Raw genomic sequence first — 24,878 nt, forward strand, 5'->3', positions numbered from 1 at the left:
ATAAGATAAATCAAAGACCTGGAATGGGATTGCTACTCTAATAAGCACCATTTTGAGTTATGAATACCTACCCTGTAAACATGCCCTGCGTGCCTGATTGGCAAATTATTTGCTGTTATATTTTCCCAGCTACCCCAAGATTACAGATAACCCACTAATCTGAACAAGTGGGCCAGCTGTGCTCTCTAGGGGCTGGTCTGTAAAACTGACAAATTGAACCTCTTTATCTTTCATTTTCCTAACCAGGGATACCAGCTCTGTTACTGTGATCTTAGAAAATTTCTCTACGTGTGTCATCCTTTGATTCCTTTTAGTTTCTGCCTCGTTGTGCAAGGAGAAATATTGCTCCTACTTCTTCCTCTGTTCCTCCTTTTCTTTGTTCCCATAGGGAACCCCCAAAATAACAATAATGATTATTGGTAATAGTAGTGTTTCCTCTCTCAAGGAAAAGACAGGGTTTGAATTAGAATTGATATATGGTACTTCATTGAATCTAAGATGCCATTTATTGGGAAATGTACCATTTTTATATGGACCACAAAGAGAGAAAATATGAATATCTTAAAATCAATGTGGTCAATACTAAAGCCCTAGAAAGTATTGTGAGGATGCTTTCAGAGTATCATAGGCTAACTGATCTGGTTGTCTTTACCTTAAAACAGTGATGAATCTTAGCATCACTAAGAGGGAATCACCAGGCAATATAAAAAGCATACATACTTGTGAAAAATTCTTGTCCTTAGTTTTAAGCTAACTCAGTCAAGCCTTTAGATTTCTCTTCCAGTTTACAGGAAATACAAGGAATAGAGGAACTGGTTAGACCACACAACGGGAAAACAATTAGACATAGCCAGAGGTGAGAAATTCAACAAGAAAATTGGCCCTGGCTTATCAGTTAAGTCAGTGTCTTGGAGGAAAACAGGCATTAGGGCAGACCATTCTGGATTCAAAGAGACTTATGAGACATTACAATCAAATGTGAGCTGTGATCCTTTATTATATTTTAGAATAAACCAGCTGTAACAGACTTTTTTTTGGATGAATATGAACATTGTATTAGATGAACTAGAGCATTATCTTAGGGGTGGTAATAATATGGTTTTGTAGAAAAATGTCCTCATATTTTATGTTACTTTTATTAGTTCTTAATGACATACTCTGAAAATACTGACGCCCTTCACCAGGTTTCTAACTTTAATTTAGTAGAAACAGTGTACGCAGAACAAATTATGTAAATGCTATAACAAAGAATTGAGGCCCAGAGGAGAAGTGCAGTCTGTAGAGGTATTAAAAAGTACCAAATGAGTCAGGAATGACTCTATAGCAATCAAAGAAGAATCCTCAAAAATCATAGAACATCAGGCTGGAGGGGACTGTAGGTGTCCTCAGATGTCAGAGGCAGGAAATATTTGGCCCTTGTGCTGTGACTCCCTGTGTAATAGAAATTGCTAATCAGTCATAGCTTTACTTCCTGTATAAGAGAGGGGGGTCACTGAGTCATTTCAAAGGTGCTCTCTAGAGCGACTACCAATTAATAACTTGTTGCTACTTATTGTGTGTCTTGCCATCTCTCAGTCAAACCCATTCATTTCACAGAAGGGGGAGCTGAGGTTGGGTGGTGTAGTGGAAAGCTCTGGGGGCATGAGTTAAAGAATTTGCAGGATTTCTTCAGTGCAAGAAACTTTTTGTTAGCTAACAAACGTTTCGTGTGAATTTTATTACTTTTTCAAGTAGTTAAATTTTAAGTTTGTTTGGAGTGGGGTACTGGTTTAGAGAATATCTCTTTCCCTATAAAAATTGTACTCAGGATCTCAAGATTCACACAATAAGCCAGTGTAAACCAGGGAGATTGAAGTTAGAAATAATATCAAAGTTGAAGGCTGTTGTTGAATTGCATGTATTGGAGATAGTGAATTTAATATTGCATCAGTGTGTTGAGTCTATAACTTGTCTTAAAAACAATTGTTGGTATTTGATTAGTATATTTAATCTTTAATTCTCTGAATATATTACTTTTACTATCAGAATTACATTTTTTTTTTAATTTTTGGCTGCAACAAGTGGCTTGTGGGATCTTAGTTCCTCAACCAGGGATTCAACCTGTGCCCTTGGCAGTGAATGCACAGAGTCCTAACCACTGGATGGCCAGGGAATTCCAGAATTACATTCTTTAAATGAACAAACCAAACAAAAACGAGAATGTAGAAACAGAGAACAGAGTAGACAGGGTATACAGGAGTAGAAATATAATGTTGTATACATGAAACATATGTTCAAATCAATATTACCGCAAAAAAAAAAAATCTCAAAAAAAGAAAGGAATTACATTTAAAAAAATGGGAGAAATGATTTATTTATTTTTATTTTTTATTTTTTTTGCTGTACGTGGGCTTTCTTTAGTTGCGGTGAGTGGGGGCTACTTTTCGTTGTGGTGCACGGGCTCCTCATTGCCTTGGCGTCTCTTGTTGCGGAGCACGGGCTCTAGGTGTGTAGGCTTCAGTAGTTGCAGCACATGGGCTCAATAGTTGTGGCTCACGGGCTTTAAAGTTCAGGCTCAATATTTGTGGCTCACGGGCTTAGTTGCTCTGTGGCATGTGCGATCTTCCTGGAGCAGGGATCGAACCCGTGTCCCCTGCTTTGGCAGGCAGATTCTCAACCACTGCACCACCTAGGAAGCCCAAGAAATGATTTAGTAGTGAATTTTTCTGGATGTGCTGCATTATTGGGATTTGGACTTCCTCTTCAAGGCTTTCCAGAGCCCTCTGCCTGCAAGTAATTTTTGACAGTGTAATATGTTGTATTAGTTAATGATTTTCAGATGAATTAGATTGGTGGCGAGTAGGCTAGTTGAGAATCAATTCTTTTAGCAAATTGGTTTTCTCCTTTTTTCTTTTTGGCCATGCCATGCGGCATGCAGGATCATGTTTCCCGACACTACTCTTCGTTGCGGTGCGTGGGCTTCTCATGGCGGTGGCTTCTCTTGTTGCAGACTTCAGTAGTTGTGGTGCAGGGGCTTAGTTGCTCTGCAGCATGTGGAATCTTCCCGGACCGGGGATCAAACCTGTGTCCTTTGCATTGGCAGGCAGATTCTTAACCACTGCGCCACCAGAGAAATCCCCGTTTAGTTTTTTCATATTGCAGTTACTTTATAAAGGAACAGCAGTAACAACAAAACCCCCAGACCTTGTGCAGTGTTGTGGTGCTGTGGAAGTGAGATGCTTGTACAATGCATGATAACTTAATAGATCTTCACAATTATAACTTAAAACATATGAGTGAATATAGGATTTCTATAATTTTTTGGCCTTGTTTGTACTAACTTTTTTGGAAGAAGAACAGTTGTTTCAGGTTTTTTGGATTTTAGTTTTAAAATGTTTTTAAATATTTAAAAAATATTTGTTTTATTTATTTATCTATTTATTTATTTATTATTTGTTTATTTTTGGCTGCATTGGGTCTTAGCTGCAGCATGCGCAATCTTCCGTTGTGGCACTCGGAATCTTCCTTTGCAGCACTCGGGATTCTCTCTAGTTGTGGCATGTGGGTTTTTTCTCTCTAGTTGTGACTCTCAGGCTCCAGAGCATGTGGGCTCTGTAATTGAGATGTGTGAGCTCAGTAGTTGTGGCTCGCAGGCTTAGTTGCTCCATGGCATGTGGGATCCCAGTTCTCTAACCAGGGATCAAACCCATGTCCTTGCATTGGAAGGCAGGTTCTTTACCACTGGACCACCAGAGAAGTCCCTCCTTTTTTGAAAGGCAGGATTGAGAAAATCGCACTGTACTCATCATGGTGATCAGCATACACATTATGGTGGCTTTTTAAATCAAATATTAACAAAGTGATATTTTTGTGATATTTTTATACTTTGAAATGCTTTGATAAGACCAAAGTCTTTATAGAAATTAAGATACCTTTTCAAATGAAATGAAAACTTTTCATTCTGGAGTTCTGCCTCACAGAATTAATCCCCTTCAGAATTAGTGGCATTATAGTGTAAGATAGTAAAGAAAAAAGAAAGTTTTTTCATAAATAAGCAACTTGAATTTATATTTCTTTATATTTTGATTTTCGGTTTTTATACATTTAAGCTATGTCCACCCTGGCCAAAGCACAGTCATGGAAGACCTCAGATAATTTCCATGCTGCTTTCCTAAAATGTGGATTTCCTTTACCTGTGTTCTACTGCTTCTTTGCTTTTCTGGACCAGCTCATGTCATACAAGTCCCTTTATTTATAGCTTTGCTTTTCCAAATGATTGCTCCTTCTGTGAATTCTCAAAAGTTGTTAACGTGTTAATAGTTATTTGTCCTTTACTAGTATCTGGTAAACAAGTGAGAAACCGTTTCTCCTACGATTATATATATTTTTAGCCCATTTTTCTCTATAATTAAATTGTTTAGGTTGTGAGTGTTATTCACATAATTGCTATTTATAAGTTACTTATTCCTAAATGTATTGATGTCATGGTCATTGAAAGTAAGAATTATTTGATTTGTATAGTTTTGGAGGGTCCATATAGTGCTTAAAATACTTAGTTCAGAAAATGTTTTCCTTTAAAAATAGTGCTCAGGGCTTCCTAGGTGGCGCAGTGGTTAAGAATCCACCTGCCAATGCAGGAGACACGGGTTTGATCCCTGCTCCAGGAAGATCCCACATGCCACAGAGCAGCTAAGCCCGTGCACCACAACTATTGAGCCTGTGCTTTAGAGCCCGTGAGCCATAACTATTGAGCCCATGTGCTGCAACTACTGAAGCCCACACGTCTAGAGCCCGTGCTCTGCAACAAGAGAAGCTACAGCAATGAGGAGCCCACGCACCACAATGAAGAGTAGCCCCCATTCACCACAACTAAAGAAAGCCCACGCACAGCAAAAAAGACCCAACACAGCCAATAAAATAAATAAATAAATACATTAAAAAAAAAACTACATTAAAAAAATAGTGCTCAGTATATAGAGCATAAACCCCAAATTTGTTGGTTAATTTTGAAAAAGTAAATTTTAGTTGACAAAATGTAGTAATGGTAAGTGACCAGTCTTATAAACTTCATTGAAAAAACTAAACATTTATTTTGACTTATTTGCTTCAGTCTTTTATACTTACAAGAAATCCCCCTTTGAAAAAGCTTGACTGCCTTTGAACAATTTGAAGTGAAGATTTTTCTTTTTTTGCAGATGGACTCTTAACTTTGTATTTTTGTTCATTTTAGAGATTATTATGCAAATTAAGATTTTTGTCATAATTATGCCAACGTTGATTCTCTAATCAGAATTTTGTATTAAATATTTGTTTATTTGCAGGTATATTTGCTTACTTAAACTACCATGTTCCTCGCACGAGACGAGAAATCTTGGAGACCCTAATCAAAGGCCTTCAGAGACTGGAGTACAGAGGATATGATTCTGCTGGTATTTCCTTTAAAAAAATATTATGGGTGTTGCATGATTCTTCAATCTAAATAGAAAGGGTTTTTATTTGTTTTAGGTTACTAGATTATAATGTCCATTTTGTTGTTTCTGGTGAATCTAAAATCTGAAGAATTTTTGTCTTTTATCATGTTTAAAGGGTTTGTTCTTGCAATTTCAGCAGCATTACCATTTATGCAGAGTATTGCTTCTTATAAGTATCTTCTTTTGCTAAGAGTGTTGCTATATTAAAAACAAATCACTCGGGGCACTTTCAGTATAGAACAGAGTTCTTGAAGGCCCTACTCTGTACATTTTTTTTTTCTTTCCTGTAACTTAATTTCTTTCTCTCTGTGGATTCCATGCTTTTGGCACGGGAACTTGCCCAAGGTTCCCTATCTTAAATGGCAAAGCAGATAAAAATAACTCTTTGTCGACTTTGTGTTCTACTCCAGCTTCTTCCCTTAACTGTATTGGGGTGTCCCTAAGACCATCCCCAATTTAGGTGATTCCCTAGGAGGACTCAGCATATAGTTGTACTCATGACTATGATTTATTAAAACAAAAGAATATAAAGCAAAATCAGCAAAGGGAAAAGGTGCATGGGGTGAAGTCTAGAGGAAACCAGACATAAACTTCAGAATTTTCTCACTGTGGAGTCACACAGGATGTGCTTAATTTTCTCCCAGCGGGTTGGACAATATGTGTGAAATGTTGTGTACCAGGGAAGCTCATGAGTAACTCAGTGCCCAAGATTGTCACTGGGGGCTGGTCATGTAGATACCTTCTGCCTAACATGTACCAAAATTCCAGGCTCCTAGAAGGGAAGTGGATGTTCAGCATAGGCCATGTCATTTGCACCAACAATGTAGGTGTGGTAAGCCATTCTTAATCAGTTAGCGTGGTGGGAACCCTCCTGAAATCCACATTCACAGTTGCCAGCCAAGGGCCAACTTTGTAAGCAGGTCTTTCTACGATAGTAGTCTTGGGCCTGCCATATTAACTCTTTGCTGTACACTCAACATTGCCGGGCGTAATGGGCATTTATCTTCCATGACTCTTCCTCAATTAATGGAAAGTCAATGCCTCAACTCATTTGTTCTTTTTTTTTTTTTCCTTTTAAAAAGAATTTTGTTGAGATATAATTGACACACAAGAAACTGCATATATTTAAAGCATACAATTTGATATTTTTTTCTTATTATTCATCTATTTTATACTTAACTCCTTTGTTCTTAAAATTCTCTCTTTCCTTAGCTTCTCTGACAACACATCTCATTCTCTTCCTAACATGCTGATGATTTCTTTTCTGTTTGCTTTGGGTGCTGCTTTCCTTCCATCTATTACTTATATTAGTGTTCCTCAAGATACTTTCCTGGGCCCACTTTTCTTATTTTGTATCTTCATGGGTGAGCTCTGACTTCATTAACCTCCGGTATGTTGGTGACTTATAATCCAGATGTATTTCCCGTGCTGCACACCTCTATTTCCAGCTGCCTCCTAGAAATTTCTCCCTGGATAAACCACAATATTATAAACTTTGCATATTCAGAATTGAACTGAATGCATTCTACTTCTCACCTCATTCTTCCCTCTATTCTTTCAGTGTTCCTTTTATCAACAGCCAGTCATTCAGCAAGTCCTTTGAGCCTGGGAGGTGTCACGGAAGTCTCCTGCTTTCTCATGTTACCTGCAGTCAGTTCTGCTTCTCAGTATCACCCATCTCTTCATGACCATTGTGCAGCTCAGGCCTTCCTCATTTTTGCTTTGCTGTAGCTGTAACTTCTGCCAGCAGGTTTCTTCTTCCTGTTTCCTCCAATCTTTATACTGTTTCCAAAGAGAGTTTTCTAAACTTTTTTGCCATGTAATTTCTTTGCTTGAAACTGCTCAGTGCTTTTCCAGTACCTTCAGAGTAACTTTTTCAAATTCCATAGGAACCTTGATAGAATCTTGAGAGATGTGTTCCCTGACATTCCCTCCTTACCCTGCTTCTGAGATGGGTGCCTATCTTTTGGGTTTCTCCATTGGACTGTAGTTGCAACCTGTAGTACTTTTATTTATTTATTTATTTATTTATTTGTCTGCACCAGGTCTTAGTTGCAGCATGCAGGATCTTTGAGTTGTGGCATGTGGGATCTTTAGTTGAGACATGCGACTCTTAGTTGCGGCATGTAGGATATAGTTCCCTGGCCAGGAATTGAACCTGGCCCCTTGAATTGAGAGCGTGGAGTCTTAGCCACTGGACCCCTGTAGTACTTTTATTATAACCATGTAACTTTTATTATATTAAAACCACACTGTATTGTAATTACTTTTTCCTTGTCTGTCTTCTAAATAGACTCTTCAGAAATTTGAGAACAGGAACTGAGTTTTCTTCATTTTTGTCTCTAGCAGCTATCATGGTTCTTGACATATAATAGGTTTTCAGTAAATTTTGAATTGATAAGTAAGTGAATTAATTAGATGAAAAAAATATTTTTTACTTAGAAGTTTTCCCTTACAGTGATAATCTAAGTAGTAGCCAGTTTCTAAGTGTTGCTTCTCTACCTCTTGATGATTTAGGTGTGGGGATTGATGGAGGCAATGACAAAGATTGGGAAGCCAATGCCTGCAAAATCCAGCTCATTAAGAAGAAAGGAAAAGTGAAGGCACTGGATGAAGAAGTTCACAGTAATGTACTTAGTTTGTTTTTTGTCCACCCTCCTCTTTTCTTCCTTTTCCCTTCCCTACCAAATTACTTTTCCTCCCATATTTTGGGGCCCATTTTAAGAGTAGTAATTCTTAAAGTTGAAGGGAGGGAAGAAAAGTAGTTTTGATACTGTCTGTATTGGTTTCAATGTATCTTAGTTTTAAAAATGATATTAACTAGGGAAGGAAATTGTGTTCAGAGCAAGCTCAGTATCCTAAAATGAAGTAGCCATCATTCGCAAGGAGGGCCTTTCATAAGACAGATGGATGGTGTTTTCAGTGGTGCCCTTATTTATGTGACTTCACTTCGTGGTTGTCCTCACTTTGGACTGAACACCGAGTTTGGATGTATAGTCAGTCTGGATGTTGCACCTTTTAGTAGGTCTGATACAATCAGGTAAGTATCATGTTTTTCCCTCATGATTTTCTTACTTCTGTGGCATAAAGTAGTTGCCAGACGTACATGTTCCATTAAAGAGGGTATACTTTACAGATTTAGTTCATTACATTATGCTTATACATTTTATTTTTTCACAGGAAACTTGAAAACAAAACAAAACTTTGAAGTAGATTGATTGAAAAAAACATTTAAAAAAATCCTCCAGAAAACCAGGAAACAGTAGGTTTTTCTATGTACCTGCTCAGATGGATGCCATCATTACCATTGTAAAGGAGTACAGGTGGAAGCAGGGAACGATGGGTTTAGTCGTTTTTAATTTTCACATGAGCCAGACATTCAGCTTTGTGGTATAGTTGATGCTTGAACGACATGGCTTTGAACTGTGCAGGTCCACTTATGTGTGGATTTTTTTTCAGTAGTAAATACTACGGTACTACACCATCCATGGTCAGTTAAATCCATGGAGGTGGAACCTTGGATGCAGAGGGCTGACTATAAGTTATACACTGATTTTTGACTGCTTGGTGGGTCAGCACCCCAACCCCCTGTATTGTTCAAGGGTCAACAGTACTTGTTTAACAAATTAAACCAGTACTTATTTTGTATGTATTGTGGGTAAGATTAGCTTGGGATAAAGTAGACACTCAAATAACTACACTTCAGAAACTATGGTTATAAATATTTGGTCTACTGTGTTTACCACATCTTCAGATTGGTTTAAGATTCAGAGGGGAGCTAGTTCCCACAAGTTGGGGAGACTTGGGATATGTAAGGAATGGCTACTGGTGATATTTGGGCATTGAAGCTGAGAAGGGAGGACCTTTTGAGTAGAATAGCTTGGATAAAGCTAAGAATAGAGAAGGCAAGTTTGATGGAATGGTAGATAGTCCTTTAATCTACATCATTGATAGATGAGTGTGGGAGGGTAGAAAGGCAGATTGTGACCAGAATCACCATCTTTGAATGTCAACATATTGAAACATGCCTCCTCCTGTAGGAAAGTGACCCCTTTCCTAGCGTGAGTCACTTGCAGACAGTGCTGATGAGTTTGTAACTGGTGAATCACTTGGAAGAGCAATCTGGCAATGTCTGAATGGGAGGTGCCTATACCTTGTGGCCAAACATGTCCACTCTTGGGCATGTACTTGAAAGAAACACTATGACAAGGAGACATGGCAATAAGAAGCATTGCAGCAAAGTTTAGAAGCAACCTCAGTGTCCACCAGCAGGGGAATGGGAGAATAAGTTGTATGTAATAGTGAATGATCATATGTAGCTTTTGAAAGGCATGTACCAGATCTGGTTCTGCATGTGGGGACATGGATGATTTCTGAGAACCTAATGTTGAGTGAAAAAAGCAACTTGCAGAGGAATATGTAAAGTATTGTACCATTAAAAAAAATACTATAATTTATAGATATATTAGCATAATGCAAGTTTAAAGACATAGGTGAGAAAGCTCTTATGAATCCTCTGGGGAGGAAAGGGATGGAACAGGGTGTAAAGGAGGCAACAACTGCATTCTTTTTACATTTTAGGGCTTAAAAAAGATCTAAAGCTTAAATGGTTAGACATTGACATTTGGTAACCCTGAGTGTGGGTCTTTGAATGTTTTGGTGTTTATTATTCCCAGCAAATTTTAGTGATTAACCTCCTAAGACAAAAGGGAAGGAAAACATCTCAGAGAAGGCCGTTAGATTGCTTATTGGTAGCTTCCGACTTTGATAGTACTTGCCAAAATTTATTGATTGCTTTCTGTGTCCCAGGCACTCTGCTAAGTGCCTTCAGTATAGTCCTGTCATAACCCATGAAGTAGGTAAAGTTATCATCCTCATTTTGCAGATGAAGGAATTGAAGCTCAGAGGAGCAGGTACTGACATTAGATGGTGTCAGCAGTAAAGGCAGTGAAGTTTGGGAACAAAGGCAGAAGAGGACTGCTATTCTAGGGTGTGACAACAACTAAAGATTTTTAAAATATTTTACATCTTGGAGATGTAAAGCACAAATGGTTATATGTTAACATTTGTTATCTGGGTGTAGGTATTTGAGTGTTTCATTATTACCAGGAAATTAAGTATATTTGAACTATTAAAAAAGAAAAGCCGACGTCTGAGAAAAGGTACACAGAGGGCAAGGAGCCTTGAGAGTGAAGGTGGGGGGAAGATAGAAGATACAGGAAAGGAAATTATTGAGGCATTACTACTCAGAAAGTTCAAGGCACAGGTAGGGAGTTAGCCTTTATAGGAGTAAGGGTAAAAGAAAAGCTAATTAAAACAGAGTTATGAGGTGAAGGGAAGCTGAGTAAGGTGGAGATTGAGAGACTGTATAGGTAGGATTGAGGCTTAGGAGAGTATAAAAGATGCCATGAGCTGTTGGAGAAATGAATGAGCTCTCGGCTTAATGAATAAGGAACATGGATTCATGTTCCTTAAATGGCAGCAGTGAAATAGGTTTGTTAATTACCATGAACTTGAAATGGACTCAATTTACAGAATTTTGTGACTTTCTTCAGTGTTGCTTGGCAGCTTGGGGCGGGTGGGGGGAGAGAAAACTGAGTGTAGTGTTATCTAGACTTAAAGTTCAAACGGGCTTTAGAATGGAGTAACAGTAGGTAGGAAGAGTCAGGATTGGAGGCATGATTAAATTATAAAACCTGAAGTATTGGTTGTGGGGAATTTGCATATTATCGTAGCAATGATTTTTTTTCTTACTAGACACTAGGTAGTGTTCCTTTGGCAAGAGTGAACTAGGTATGGTAATTACCATGAATTTGAAGTGGGTTCATTTTAAAGACTCCTGTTCCTTTTTCCAGTGTACTTTCTCTTGCCAGCATGTGGGGGGACATACTGCTTTCAGTTATAGTTAACGTAAAAAATTAGTCAAATGTTTTCACTGCTTACATTGGCCTGTTAAAATAGAAATAAACGGTAATCTTTACTTTTTTGGAGGTCATTTATTAGGTCATCTTAATTATTCAGAATACAGTTAAACCAGAAAAGACTACATTGATTTTATCCATTGATTGGTTGAGTTATCCAACAAAAATTTGAGTATCTGCTCTATATAGCTTAGTGCTTAGGATTCAGAGATAGTAAGACAAGCTGCTACTTTTGTAGAACTTAAATTCTGGTAGAAGCCAGGTTGACAACATGTCATAAATGTTGTAATCATACAGCAGAGTATACGTTGTGGTTTTAGTCGTAGGTTCTGGAGTCCACCAGTCTTGGGTTCGTATGCTATCTCTGCTTTCTATTAGCTATGACCTAGGGCAGGTTCTGTGACCTTGTTGAGCCTCGGTTTCTTTATCTACGAGGGTGAATCAAAAATTATCCACACTGAGGATAATTTTTGATTCCCCCTGGTATGAAGCGGGGACCATTGTACTGAGGAGAGAGAAAAAGATAAGCAAACTTCCTGCCCAGATGGAGCTTACTGTCGAGTGAGAGAACCAGACAATCAATAAATACATAATGTCAGGTAGCGATTAGTGCTATGAAGGAAAAGTATGGTAGAGGTGACATTTGAGCAGAGATCATGTGATTGCCTGAAGGAGGGAATTCTAGGCAGAGGGAACACCAAGTACGTAGATTCTATGTGGGCTTGGCCTGCTTACAGCTGAAAGTCAGTGGGACTAGAGCTCAGTGAGTGAGGCGGGAGAGTGGCAGAAGATGAGGCCAGAGAGGAGGCTGATGGCTAGGTCACAGAGGGTCTTCAGAATGATGGATTTTACTGTGTATGTCGTGGGAAGCCGTTGGAACATTTCGCATAGGGGGAGTGACATGATCTAACTTCTGTTTTGAAAGGATCACTTTGGTTAGATTGTATAGAAGGAAGACTGGATACAGGGTGACCAGTTAGGATTCTGTTTAGTAGTCCAGTGTAGAGATGATGGAGGCTTGAGCCACAGTGATAGGGATTGAGTGGTGAGAAGTCTGTAGTACTTCACACAGAGTAAATTCTCCTTAAATGTTAGCTGTTATTTGTAAAAGGTGCATTGAAGAGCTTTGAGGAGTGATTGGAGAGGGTTGGGAGAGGAGGATGGAAAGGTAGGTGGGGGCCAGATGGTGAAGGACCTTGTATACCATGAAAAGGTCTTGTGAGAAAATGGTTTTCTGGTTGTATGTTAGAATTTGAGAATCTTTTTATAAAACCCTGCGACTGGGTTAAGGATGATTCATATGGGTAGCTAGTGATGCATACCACATTTTAAGCAATTTGAAGTCTATTCAAGGATTTTAAGCATTGTTTCTTGATTAGATTTGTATTTTAGAATGACCTCTGATTAGCCAGGGTAAAACCCACAAAGACTGTACTAAAATGCATGGACTTTCCTGTTCAGACTACTGAGCAGTTTGCTCTTAATTTAGACGTGATTCTGATAAGACTCGTGTGGTTTCTTAGCCAAATGAATTTTGAAATTAGAAGGGAACATTGCTAGTAAATATTAGAACTGTCTTTTTTTTTCCCCCCCTCTCCCCTGGAAGAAGCAAGAAGAGAGAGTTCATAGGGAGAAGGAATTAGAATAGCTGCTTTTCAAGACAAAGGAGCATCAGCCTATCACCTCATACTTTCATAGTGTTGCTTTGTTCTCAAGGACTATTCTTTGATTTTGGAAGCTCTTCATAATTGCAGTTTATGGTGTGAGATATGGTTACATTCACTGGGGACCAAAGAAATTGCAGTCATAAGGTTGTTTTGGCATTGAGAAAATGAATTTTTTTTACACGTCTAATTAAAATGATACTAATTTTTTTCAAGGAAAGGATTAAATATAGATTTTTAAAAATCACATTAACTCTTTTTGACCATAGGTTTGAAAATTTTCAAGCCTCCAGAAAAATTGAAAGAATAGTATATTAATCATCCATATAGTTCATCTAGTTTTACTAATTGTTAGCATTTTGTTACATTTGCTTTATCTCTTTGTATATATTTTTTTGGTTGTTATTGGAACCAGTTGCCCTAAATATTTCAGTTCATTAACTCCTAAGTCTTTTTTTTTAATAAATAAATAATAAATAAATAAATTTATTCATTGGCTGTGTTGGATCTTCATTGCTGCACAGGGGCTCTCTCTAGTTGTGGCGAGCAGGGGCTGCTCTTCGTTGTGGTGCGTGGGCTCCTCATTGCCGTGGCTTCTCTTGTTGTGGAGCTTGGGCTCTAGGTGCGCAGGCTTCAGTAGTTGCAGCACATCGGCTCTATAGTTCTGGCACACAGGCTTAGTTGCTTGGTGGCATGTGGGATCTTGCTGGAGCAGGGATCGAAGCTGTGTCCCCTGCATTGGCAGGCTGATTCTTAACCACTGCGCCATCAGCGAAGTCCCTCCTCTAAGTCTTTTAATTACTGTTTTGAATGTGCCTGATCTTCAGTTTCAATAATTGTATATTCCAGGTGAGCAGGACTCAAATAATTATATTTAAATATAGCTAATAGCATTATCTCTACTGCATGATTTAATATTGGAATTTTTTATTTTATCTTCTTCAGAACAACAAGATATGGATTTGGATATAGAATTCGATGTGCACCTTGGAATAGCTCATACCCGTTGGGCAACACATGGTGAACCCAGTCCTGTCAATAGCCATCCCCAGCGCTCTGATAAAAATAATGGTATGGACCAATTGTACATGCTCTGGAATGTTGGTAGAAGGACAACAATAGGAGAAGAATGAAAGCTCTGTTTTCATTATTTTAATCTGGAAAATTTTAAACATGTTCAGAAGTAGAGAGTATACAGAACCTGTTATATCTGTCACCCAGCTTTAACATTTATCAATACATGATCAGTTAAATTTGCTATACCCTACCCAGATTATTTTGGAAGCCAATAGATATCATATAGATAGATATTGCAGATAACTAGATGCAATAGCATTTAATTTGTAATTATATAAGTATGTATCTCTAAAAGGTAAGGGCTTAGTAGATTGATTTATCTCCTAAGTCTCATAAGAGACTTCTCCTTTTCTCTCCTTTCTTCCTTGCAGTTTACTCTATTGTTTGTCCTATGGAGTTTCCTACAGTCTAGATCTTGCTAATGGCATGCATCCTGTGGTGTCATTTAACATGATCTTCTGTCCCTTCTATTTGTTATAAATTGGTATGGTATTTGTTTACATCTGTAATGTTTGGATGTTTTTCTTTTTGTGTTGTTAGAGGTCATTGATGATCATTGCCAAGATTAATTATTTCTTTAGGGGTTGTAAAATGATGATAGTCTAATACGATCATTCCTTCTTCATTTAGTATCTAAAATACTTCTATAAAGAGAAACTTCTCCATGTTAACTGCTTGATTACCCTGATATAAGATTGTATAGGAAAGGCAGGATAAATGTTTAATTTTTTTCCCCTTACCATTTTTCCAATGAAGTGGTTCTAATGTTCTAAGATGAACAGAGTTCTTTATTATCATTATTATTATAAATTCATGGATTTAAAATATTCAGTTGTTTCAAAACATTGAAGTAATTATCTATTTTGATGCACAAAATTTCCCACCTTTAGACATTGGGAACTTATCAGGTTGGCTCCTGAGTCCTTTTGACGTGACCCAGGTAGGCTCAGTAGCCATTGTTATTTTCTGGTAGTTCAAGATGTTGCAGATTTATCAAATTCTTGTTTATCCGCAAACTTGGAATCAGCCATTTCTCTAAAGAGCCCTAGTTAAAGACTGTAAACTTGGGTACCATGGCGGCTGCGGTGGGGGGTGAGGGGCGGGGGTGCAGAGCAGACCCTGGAAGTAGCTATGGGGCACGTGGCGAGAGCCAAGGCCTGAGGGGATGGGTGTGGTGGCGCCTGAAACACAACACCCTCTGTTCCTTCTCGTGGCACCTCGTTGCTCCACTCCACTGGCTGCCAAGAGGGAGTGCCTCCGCCCCAGGAAAAGGACAAGGAGTGGCAATGGTGAAGACCACCATCTTCCCCACCAGACCAAAGGAGTAGTAGAAACACTGTCTTTCACGATTCCTGGGACACAGAGTTTTCAAGCAGTGTTACTGGTGGGAGCAGCGTCAATCATCCAGAAAAGCCGGTGGGCCAGAAAGCAGCTTAAACCACCTCTCCGCCAGGTCCAGCCCCAGCACCCCAGCCTGTGCCGGCAGGCTGCACTGTGCCAAGGCCCTTACTTCCATGTCAGCCAGACCCTGAAGGAGGCCCGTTTTCATAGCTGACAGCACCGAGGATGGCCTCCCACATGATGTGCTGGCAGTTTTTCTTGCCTTCTGTGAAGGAATAGTGCTGTGCAGATTTGATATTTCAACTTAACGTTTTAAACAGTTGCACAAAAAATGCCTTTGGCTTCTCAATTGATATTTGAAATAACAGGTTAACAGGCAGTTGCTTGCTTGTGGTTTTGCTGCAGTGTTATTTCAAAGGCCTTTTGAAGCAGTTTTTTACAGGATTCTTTTGCGGGTGGGTATCAAATCCACATCAGGGTAATCATAAGAGGAAATGTCATCTGCGTGTTGAATCCATAGTTTGTCCAATTCAGATCGATTTCTAGATCTGTCAGTTAGAAATTCTACTTTATGTAAAAAGGCCTTTTAAAGATGTGAGATCTTCAATTTTTAAAATTCAGTAAACTAGAAAGGAGTATCTAGTTTCCATGGAAAAAAACCTAAGTTTTTCCCCAAAATATAGAAAGCTTGATTCACTTTTGCACTGAAATTAATTGCCATGCTACCTCTTAGTATGTAGATATCCTGTTGAAAGTACTCTCTCCTTTGTGACAGGAGATCAGATCCAAGTTAGACTGTGAAAGTAAGCACCCTCCCTGATAACTGTCTTCTCTCTTTGTTATATATTTGTATTTCCAGAGAGGTCTTTCAGACTCTTGGATACTCAAATAATTTGTTACCCTTATCCTCCAGAGCCTACATCTCAGACTTCAAAAACATTGCTCAGTTCTGACGGTCAAGGAATATGTAATGACTTTTTGTCTTACAAACTTGTCTAGCAGTAGCTTATGTGATGTCATTGATAATTCCACCTTGTAGTGTCAAGAATTAAGATGCTGGTGAAGGCTGATAAAGTGTAAGCCATCTTAACTGATGTCTGAAGTCACAAGTATTGTGAAACTATTGGAGAAGGATTCACTTTATGCTTAAAGTAATCCGTAACAGGAACTAGGGGGCCACATTCCACCACTGAAACTGGAAAGGCTCATGTGGCTTAGAAACAAATGAGCAGAAGCACCTCTAGAAGGAAGAGCACAGTAGTATTTATTTAGAGATGGATTGTTCCCATGTTCCTTAGTCATACTAGAGAGCCACCCAAGTTCGCATAACGAAGGCGTAGATGAGTCTTCTGCCTCAGCGAGAAGCTGTCTGAATAAGGAGCCAGGATGCATCAGGTCTTCTGCTGGGGAGAGTGCCAGGGGGACAACCTGCCCTTTTACATGGAGGAAAGTGCCTTAGAGTCTACTGCCTGCTCTCACCCTCTACTCCACTGGGAGTCCGCACAACATGCACAGCAGATCTAAGGAGCATGGATAGCTCTACAAGGGAACTTTCCTCTTTGTCAAGATTGGAAAAGGACACAAGGGACAGAATGAGATATTCTTATATGACAGAGCTAAAATTTGAAGATGAGGACTATAGGATGAGGGTAAACATGTACCTCCTTTCCATGGTTTGTTCCTCTAAATGGATAGAGTTGAAAGGTCAGTTACTTGAAGTAGAACTGTAGAGTCGTGGTGGAAAGTTTCAGCACAGGCCCATGCTTACGGAGTGGATGGTTTGTGCAAGAATTTTTTTTTTAACTACCATCTCCCAAGTTCTAAAACCAGATGTTTGATGAGGATTTTGGATCTTGATGTGTTTGATGGCAGGGAATATGGAAAGGATACATTGCTAATGTTTTATCTAACAAAAAAGCAAACAACTAAATGCTGTAAGAGGGCAGGCTGTTTGAGTTTTCAGACGCATGTGTACACAACATAATTCAGAGATACCCAGGAGGACTTCCGCAGGCTTAATGGATGGCAGCCTACTGAAACAAAACGTGTATTAACAAGAACATGTAAAACTCAAGAAAGCACATTTCCTTTTGTTTTCCACCCAACTGAAAGAAATGAAAGATGAAGCTATCACTGAAGCAGAGCAGTTTTTTCCCAAATAAGTACAATTATAGTGCTAGGCTAGCAATTAACTCTTTTACTCTGTTGAACACAAGAAATAATCTCCATGGCTCCTGCATATTTTCTACAGCCTTGGCAGCCTGAGATACATTTCTATTATGAGGTCACTTGATAGTAAATGGGCATCTTGTAAAACTTCTGTTAGCTCAAGCTAGTAACACTGTGTACTTGTATACTGTGCCGCCAAAAACAAAAAAAGACTGTAAACCAGGTCTTAGAAGTGCTCATTGCACCTAAGCCTTTTCAGTGAGCAGAGCTAGGAAATAAATATATCTCTGTGTATGTGCGTGTGTGCAGGTATAAATTTAAAGAGAAAACACAATTTTACACTAACACTTCCATTTCAAATCCAGGGCTGCAAGGTTTTTACTTAACCTCATTGATTTATGTATTTCTTTTCAATCACACTTAAAAACTTAGTTCTTAACACCAGCAACATACGTATTTGAGCTATCAAATGATACATGTACAACAGAATCATAATGCCAACACTACCATAGCAGTATGTTGACTATTTTTTGTTAATATTTTTTGTCCTTAGGGTATATCTCTCTAGGAATGTATAATCAAATTACTGTGTTTTGGAGTCACTTGGAATAATCTTTTTGTATGTGGTTGTGCTACTAGCTGGGTGCAACATTATGTTAATATATTTTGAGTTTTAGGGATTGACTTTCTTTAAAAAAACAATTTTTATTTAAAACTGTTTAAAATATTTGCATAGTTCTGAAGTCACACCTGTAAAAAAGGCATACTAAAATAAGTCTAGCTTCTATTTTATTTCCTCTTCCTTATTCCATCTCTTCCTCTATATTAAACATTTAACAAAATTTTTTAGAGTCTATTCTTCCATAATTTTTAAAATAAGTGAATACATACATGTGTGTGTATATATATGTGTATATATATGTGTGTGTATGTATATCCCTTTGAGGTAAGATTTTGTAGCTTAATTCAGTAGCTGCCTTTTTAGGTTTTTCATGCTTCACATAATTATTGGATTAAATGTTAACTACTAAAACTTTTAATACTGACAAGGTCCTTGTAAAAGATTCCTGAAAAACTGTATCTATGTTATACTTTGAGAATTTGTCTTTAATTTATGGCTTTATGTCAGCTATCTATGATCTCTGTTCTAGCATTAAAATTTTAAGATTTACTTTTTTTTTAATAAATTTATTTATTTATCTATCTATTTATTTATTTATTTGTTGTGTTGGGTCTTCGTTGCTGCACACGGGCCTTCTTCTTTGCAGTGCTCGGGCTTCTCGTTGCCGTGGCTTCTCTTGTTGTGGAGCATGGGCTCTAGGTGCGTGGGCTTCAGTAGTTGCTGCACGTGGGCTCTGTAGCTGTGGCTCATGGCTCTAAAGCGCAGGCTCAATAGTTGTGCATGGGGTTAGTTGCTCTGCGGCATGTGGGATCTTCCTGGAGCAGGGATTGAACCCATGTCCCCTGCATTGGCAGGTGGACTCTTAACCACTGCGCCACCTAGGAAGCCCTTAAGATTTACTTTTATAGTATTATTTTGTGGTATCTTTTTTTAGAAATTTAGTGAAGTGTTTATCATTTGGTTTATAATGAATGCATTCAGTTCAAGCTCATTTAATGCCATATCAGAATGTCAGATCTTTAAGTATATTAAAAACATTTTGATAATTTGATATAAAATTGACTTTAGTGGTAATTTCTGTCCTGACTTACATGAACTTTAAATAAAAAATCCACAGTAGCAGTCTTTACATACACTGCCAGTGGCTACAAATAATATTGTCATCTCCTGATTGCACATTCTTACATTTTTGAAAGTTATTTAATCAAAAAAGGTGAAAATTATCCCACCATCATCTGTATTTGATCTTGAAATGCTACTTTAACATTAATTTATCTGACATTCTGGGAATTTCCTACATCTCAGATAAATAAATTAAACTGTAGAAATGAATAACTGTCTGATTTTTCTTACTAAGTTCTTTAGTTTTAAACTTTAGTGTAAATTGGATAAAGCCTTATTATTCTTTAAACTTAGGAATGTTTTATGCATAAGAATAAATTAATAAAGAAGAGAGAATAATAGTTATTTAGTTCAACCCTTTAATTTTGCAAATGAGGAAACTGGCCCAGGGAACCTGCTTCTTTTACATGGTGACATTGGGCTAGTAGTTTAGCCACAATTGAAGTTGATGTCTCTAGACCTCAGTTTATTGTATTAACCCACTATGCCCACCTCTTAGCGCTGTGTGCTTCTACATGTGAACTATGCTGTTGGTCTACCTGAGGGTTATCTGATGATGAAAGTGGATAATACTTGATTACACCTGAAAGTATAGCCTGTAACAAATTTTTTGACTTGAGAAAAATCTATTAATGATAATGGGTATTTATAGTGTTTATTAGGCCTATAATTATTTGGTCATCAATACTTTTATTTCTTTTAGAATTTATTGTTATTCACAATGGAATCATCACCAACTACAAAGACCTGAAAAAGTTTTTGGTAAGTAAAGTGACCTAAAAAGACCCAGGCTTTGAGAATACTTCTGATGAGAGCATTGAGGTTGTTTGTTGGGATGTGCAGTAAATCCTATCTAGGTGTGATCAAATAATTCCTAAGGCAGTTACAAGGGTATGGTGGTTTATTGGACTTTTCTTTGTTGACAGTAGAACTTTTTTGTTTCTTATGTGAAAAGAAAATAGTTATTTGGCTTGATTATAAATGACCCAAAAGCTTAAATAAAATGGGAATTTGAGGTGATGTCTTTGCATTACGAGAGACCTTGTTTGTCATTTTTAAAAGGTTCTGGGGTGTCAGAAGAGTCAAGACAGATTGAATGAGGGGTCTTTGCCCTAAATAGCTGTGTACTGTATAGTAATGGTAATGATGATGTCCTTCATGAGAGACTTCTCAGAGCTGTCCAGTTCAGCTTTCTGCAGTGATGGAAACTTTCTATGTATGTACTGTCCCAGTATGGTAGCCACTGTCCACGTGTGGCTGTTGAGCTAGGATGAATGTGGAACTAAATTTGAAATTTTATTTCACTTTAAATTTAAATAGCTACAGGTAGCTAATGGCCATTGTATTGGACAGTGAACTATCGTCATTAAAGAAGGAATCATTATATTCATCATGGAATTAGTATTTTGTGAATGTTACATATTCATTATATTTTAATTATTTTAAAATTTAATTCATATATGGCATATATAGATTTATATAAGTGTATATTTGGTCACAGAGAATACCTCACTATTTTGGGTTCACCATAATTAGTTGGTGACCATAATTTTGCACAATGGGTAATTGGGGTGTGATGGTTAAAAAAAGACTAGAAGTTGGTTAATGAGATTTTTGAGGAAAAAATTTATGTACAAAAGATTTAGATATTATGAATATTTCCTTAACTGTGTCAAAATTTTTTCCTTTCTAATACAGGAAAGCAAAGGCTATGACTTTGAATCTGAAACAGATACAGAGACAATTGCCAAGCTTGTTAAGTACATGTATGACAATCGGGAAAGTCAAGATACAAGTTTTACTACTTTGGTGGAGAGAGTCATCCAACAATTGGTATTAAACCACACTTTTAAAGATAATTATTGCCAACATTAATCACAATAAATGGTTAAAAATAACTTTGATAAATAGGAACTATGTTAATTTCTTAAGTATCTTTTTATTTTTGTTTCCCATATATACAACTACCAAACTTGAATAATTTTGAGAGACTGTTATTTTAATGATTTTACTTCTTTCACTGTAGTTTAGTGACATGGGAGTTAAAAATAATCCAAAAGCAAACAGTTTGTCCAAAAACTATACACACACACACACACACCCATACACACCACACACAAACATGTACAATGTACACACAGTTGGGGATTCATCACTTTTTTGCTTCCTGCTCATTCAAGGGTTCTTCCCAGTCAGTAACTTAGCAAAGGGGAGCTTCGGTGAAATGCACACTTTTTATTCTGGGATAATGTCTGCATGTCTCTGAGCCAGTCAGTCAACTCATTTTTCCTTATGGAGACTTTTCCTTGGCCCTGTACCTCTACAAAAAATTATTTTCCAGCCTAAGAGAAAGTGGTATTCTTTTTGATCTCATCCCAGTTGCCCTAATTAAAGGTTAAAAGATATCAAAGATACACGAAGGTCCAAACACAGAGTGACTCCCCCCACCCCCATCCCACTTGTAACTCTAGCTTTCCCATTTAAAAGCCCTTTACTTCTCTATGAAGGTCAAACCCTTACCTCCCATATTCACCCAAATCTTATGATAGCTGCAGCAAAAGGAGTCAGGAAGGTAGAGAACATAGAGGACTGTTCCTTCCCTTTACTTCAAGGCAAAGTAGTGTGCCTTTCTTGTTTCTACTCATTGTATAACCCAGTTTTTTCTGTTCCTTCCCTCTCCTACCTTATGTTCCTCCTTTATTCATTCTTGATTTCCTTAGGCCTTGTCCCTGAGGAATTTGGGTTTGGGGGCGGTGTGGTGTGCATGTTAATAATTATGATTGTGTATATTTATGTCTCCAATATTAAGATCAAAAAGAATAGAAGTTAACAGTGGTGTAAAATTACTGGGCCAGAGAATGTTTTTGTTTGTTTGTTTGTTTTTTGGTTTTTTATTTTTGGCTGCGTTGGGTCTTCATTGCTGCGTGTTGGTAAGCCAGGGTTACTCTTTGTTGCGGAGCCATGGGCTCTAGGCGTGTGGGCTTCAGTAGTTGCAGCATGCGGGCTCAGTAGTTGCGGCACGCCGGCCCTAGAGTGCAGGCTCAGTAATTGTGGTGCATGGGCTTAGTTACTCTGCAGCACGTGGGATCTTCCCAGACCAGGGATCGAACCCATGTCCCCTGCATTGGCAGACAGATTCTTAACCACTATGCCACCAGGGAAGTCCTGAGAATGGGTTTTGGATGTGGAGCTGGGGATCTTTTCTGATTCTGCCCGTCCCTTACTAATGCATAGTACGGGGGACATGATGTACCTATTGAGAACTGTAGCATGTACAAAGGTGGCTTTTAAAATGGTTTGTTTTGGAGCTAATTTCTGTTGAGCCTATTTCAAGAATGGGCTTGGTTAAAAAGTGGATCTTGGATACATCAGAGCTCAGCAGTAAGTGTCTACCTAAAATTTGGACTCATTTATAAACTAGTGCAAAAGAACAGTTGTGTGAACTAAACATTTCTGTGCTGAAGCCAGTATATTTTAGGCATTTCACATTTGATAATTGATGACAATATATATTGCTAATGCATTTTTTTCCCTGCCATAGGAAGGTGCTTTTGCACTTGTATTTAAAAGTGTTCATTTTCCTGGCCAAGCAGTTGGCACAAGGTATGTATAAATTTGATAACAACTAATAATTATATGTGTTTTGAAACATGAATTATAAGCTTATTCTCTGTACACTCTAAATGACCCTTCACTATAATGGCTTTGCCCTTTTTTAGAGATATTTGTGTGAGTCATCCCTTGGTATCCATGGGAGATTGGTTCCAGGAACCCCCGTGAATAGCAAAATCCACAGATGCTCAAGTCCCCTATATATAATGGTGTAGTGTTTGCATATAACCTGTACACATACTCCTGTACACTTTAAATCATCTCTAGATTACTTACATACCTAATAGAATGTAAGTGTTATGTACACAGTTGTAAATATGATGCAAATGCTGGTGTGTAAATAGTTGCCAGTATGTGGCAAATTCAAGTTTTGCTCTTTGGAACTTTCTGGAATTTTTTTCCCCTGAATATTTTCAATCTGTGATTGGTTGAAGCTGCAAATGTAGAACCCATGCATATGGGAGGTTGACTTTATTTTCATACGCCCTTCTTGTCTGTTGTTTTACCACTCGTCCATGTAACAGAATCCCTGAACAAAGCAGAAACATTTTGTCATTTATAATTGGCCTTTTGTCTGTAGTGGGGTACCATTGTTACTTTGTAAATTTAGATGTTGAATATTTTGTAAAATATCCATATTTTTTGGAACTGTATATTCTAGACAGAGTCCTAGATGATTGTACCATTACTCCTTTTGCTGGAACAATGTGGAGCCCTAAGACTTGGTGAGAGAGCTGTCTTTAAAATGAAGTCAGGGGGACTAAAGAGAAAGGTGCTAAACATTCATATATTGTTCATACATCAAAAGAAAGGTTCCATTTAACATTAAAAAGGAGGAAGCTTTCTAATGCATCATTATAGAACAGGGGGTCTGCAAACTTTTCCTGTAACAGGCCAGATAGAAAATATTTTAGGCTTTCTGGGCCATATCACCTCTGTGGCAACCAGACAGTTTTGCTGTTGTAGTGTGAAAGCAGTCGTAGAAAATGTGTAGAAGAAAGGGTGTGGCTGTATTCCAATAAAAATAGACAAACTTGGCCTGTGAGTCAAGGTTTGCTGACCTCTGAGTATTTTGTTATATCTGAGGTCGAACTTGGAGGGAGAATTTAAACATTATTTGAAGAGCGTTCCCTCATCATATTTAAATTTTGTATTGTTAGTGTATTGTTTATAAAAAATGGTTTAATTCTGTTTAATTTTGTACTGACAGACGAGGTAGCCCCCTGTTGATTGGTGTACGAAGTGAACATAAACTATCTACTGATCACATTCCAATCCTCTACAGAACAGGTAAAAACTATTCCTATATCATGCCATGGGGAAAATGTATAAATTGAGTGCAGTAGATATAAAGAATTGTTTTCCTTAAATTGATTAAATGCCCCTTTGGTCAGATCCACTCATATATATAGTTCTGTCTAGACATGAAAAGGATTTGTTTTTGTGATTTCTCTGACGAGTAGAATTTTTTTCTGTTGTATATCCTTAGCTAGGACTCAGATTGGATCAAAATTCACACGGTGGGGATCACAGGGAGAAAGAGGTGGGAAATGCACTCTGCATGGATGGGGAGGAATCTTTTCCTCTTTTGTTCATTCTTTACTAATTCTTTGTTCTTGGAGTGAATGAATGTGCTGGGCCTCTAAAAATGTGCTTATTTTATGGGGAAACATATTTTGACATTATTTTTCTAATTTGCAGAGTATATTTTGTCTGTCTGCTTTGGCATTTAGAAAACTGCTTTTAATAATTTGTTTTTTTAAGATATCTGAAATTTGAGAAAATAGTTGAGATTTTAAAGTTTTTTCCTTTGTTTTAAATTAAAATCATGTAGAATATATTGTTATAAATAAGATGCTAAGATTAGGAAAAGAGTATTGTGTGCTAGGCTATTGTAGAT

General features: G+C 37.8%; 1 protein-coding gene and 1 pseudogene across 3 annotated transcripts in view; both read left to right on the forward strand.

Annotated features, from left to right (window-relative positions):
* Positions 1-24,878, forward strand: part of GFPT1 (glutamine--fructose-6-phosphate transaminase 1) — a 65,437-nt gene that overhangs the window by 6,127 nt on the left and 34,432 nt on the right. The window contains exons 2-9 of one of the 3 annotated variants that reach the window (XM_057741178.1): positions 5,301-5,408; positions 7,968-8,075; positions 13,981-14,106; positions 20,070-20,128; positions 21,065-21,199; positions 22,908-22,969; positions 24,189-24,268; positions 24,468-24,521. In XM_057741178.1, the coding sequence (XP_057597161.1) occupies positions 5,301-5,408; positions 7,968-8,075; positions 13,981-14,106; positions 20,070-20,128; positions 21,065-21,199; positions 22,908-22,969; positions 24,189-24,268; positions 24,468-24,521 (732 nt within the window). Of the gene's footprint in view, positions 1-5,300; positions 5,409-7,966; positions 8,081-13,980; positions 14,107-20,069; positions 20,129-21,064; positions 21,200-22,907; positions 22,970-24,188; positions 24,269-24,467; positions 24,522-24,878 lie in introns of those variants that run through there. The other 2 variants (XM_057741179.1, XM_057741180.1) reach the window with 2 other exon arrangements.
* LOC130856611 (protein FAM104A-like) lies at positions 15,240-15,694 on the forward strand (annotated as a pseudogene).

The sequence above is a fragment of the Hippopotamus amphibius genome, chromosome 7 (assembly GCF_030028045.1).
Source record: "Hippopotamus amphibius kiboko isolate mHipAmp2 chromosome 7, mHipAmp2.hap2, whole genome shotgun sequence".
NCBI classification, from domain to species: domain Eukaryota; kingdom Metazoa; phylum Chordata; class Mammalia; order Artiodactyla; family Hippopotamidae; genus Hippopotamus; species Hippopotamus amphibius.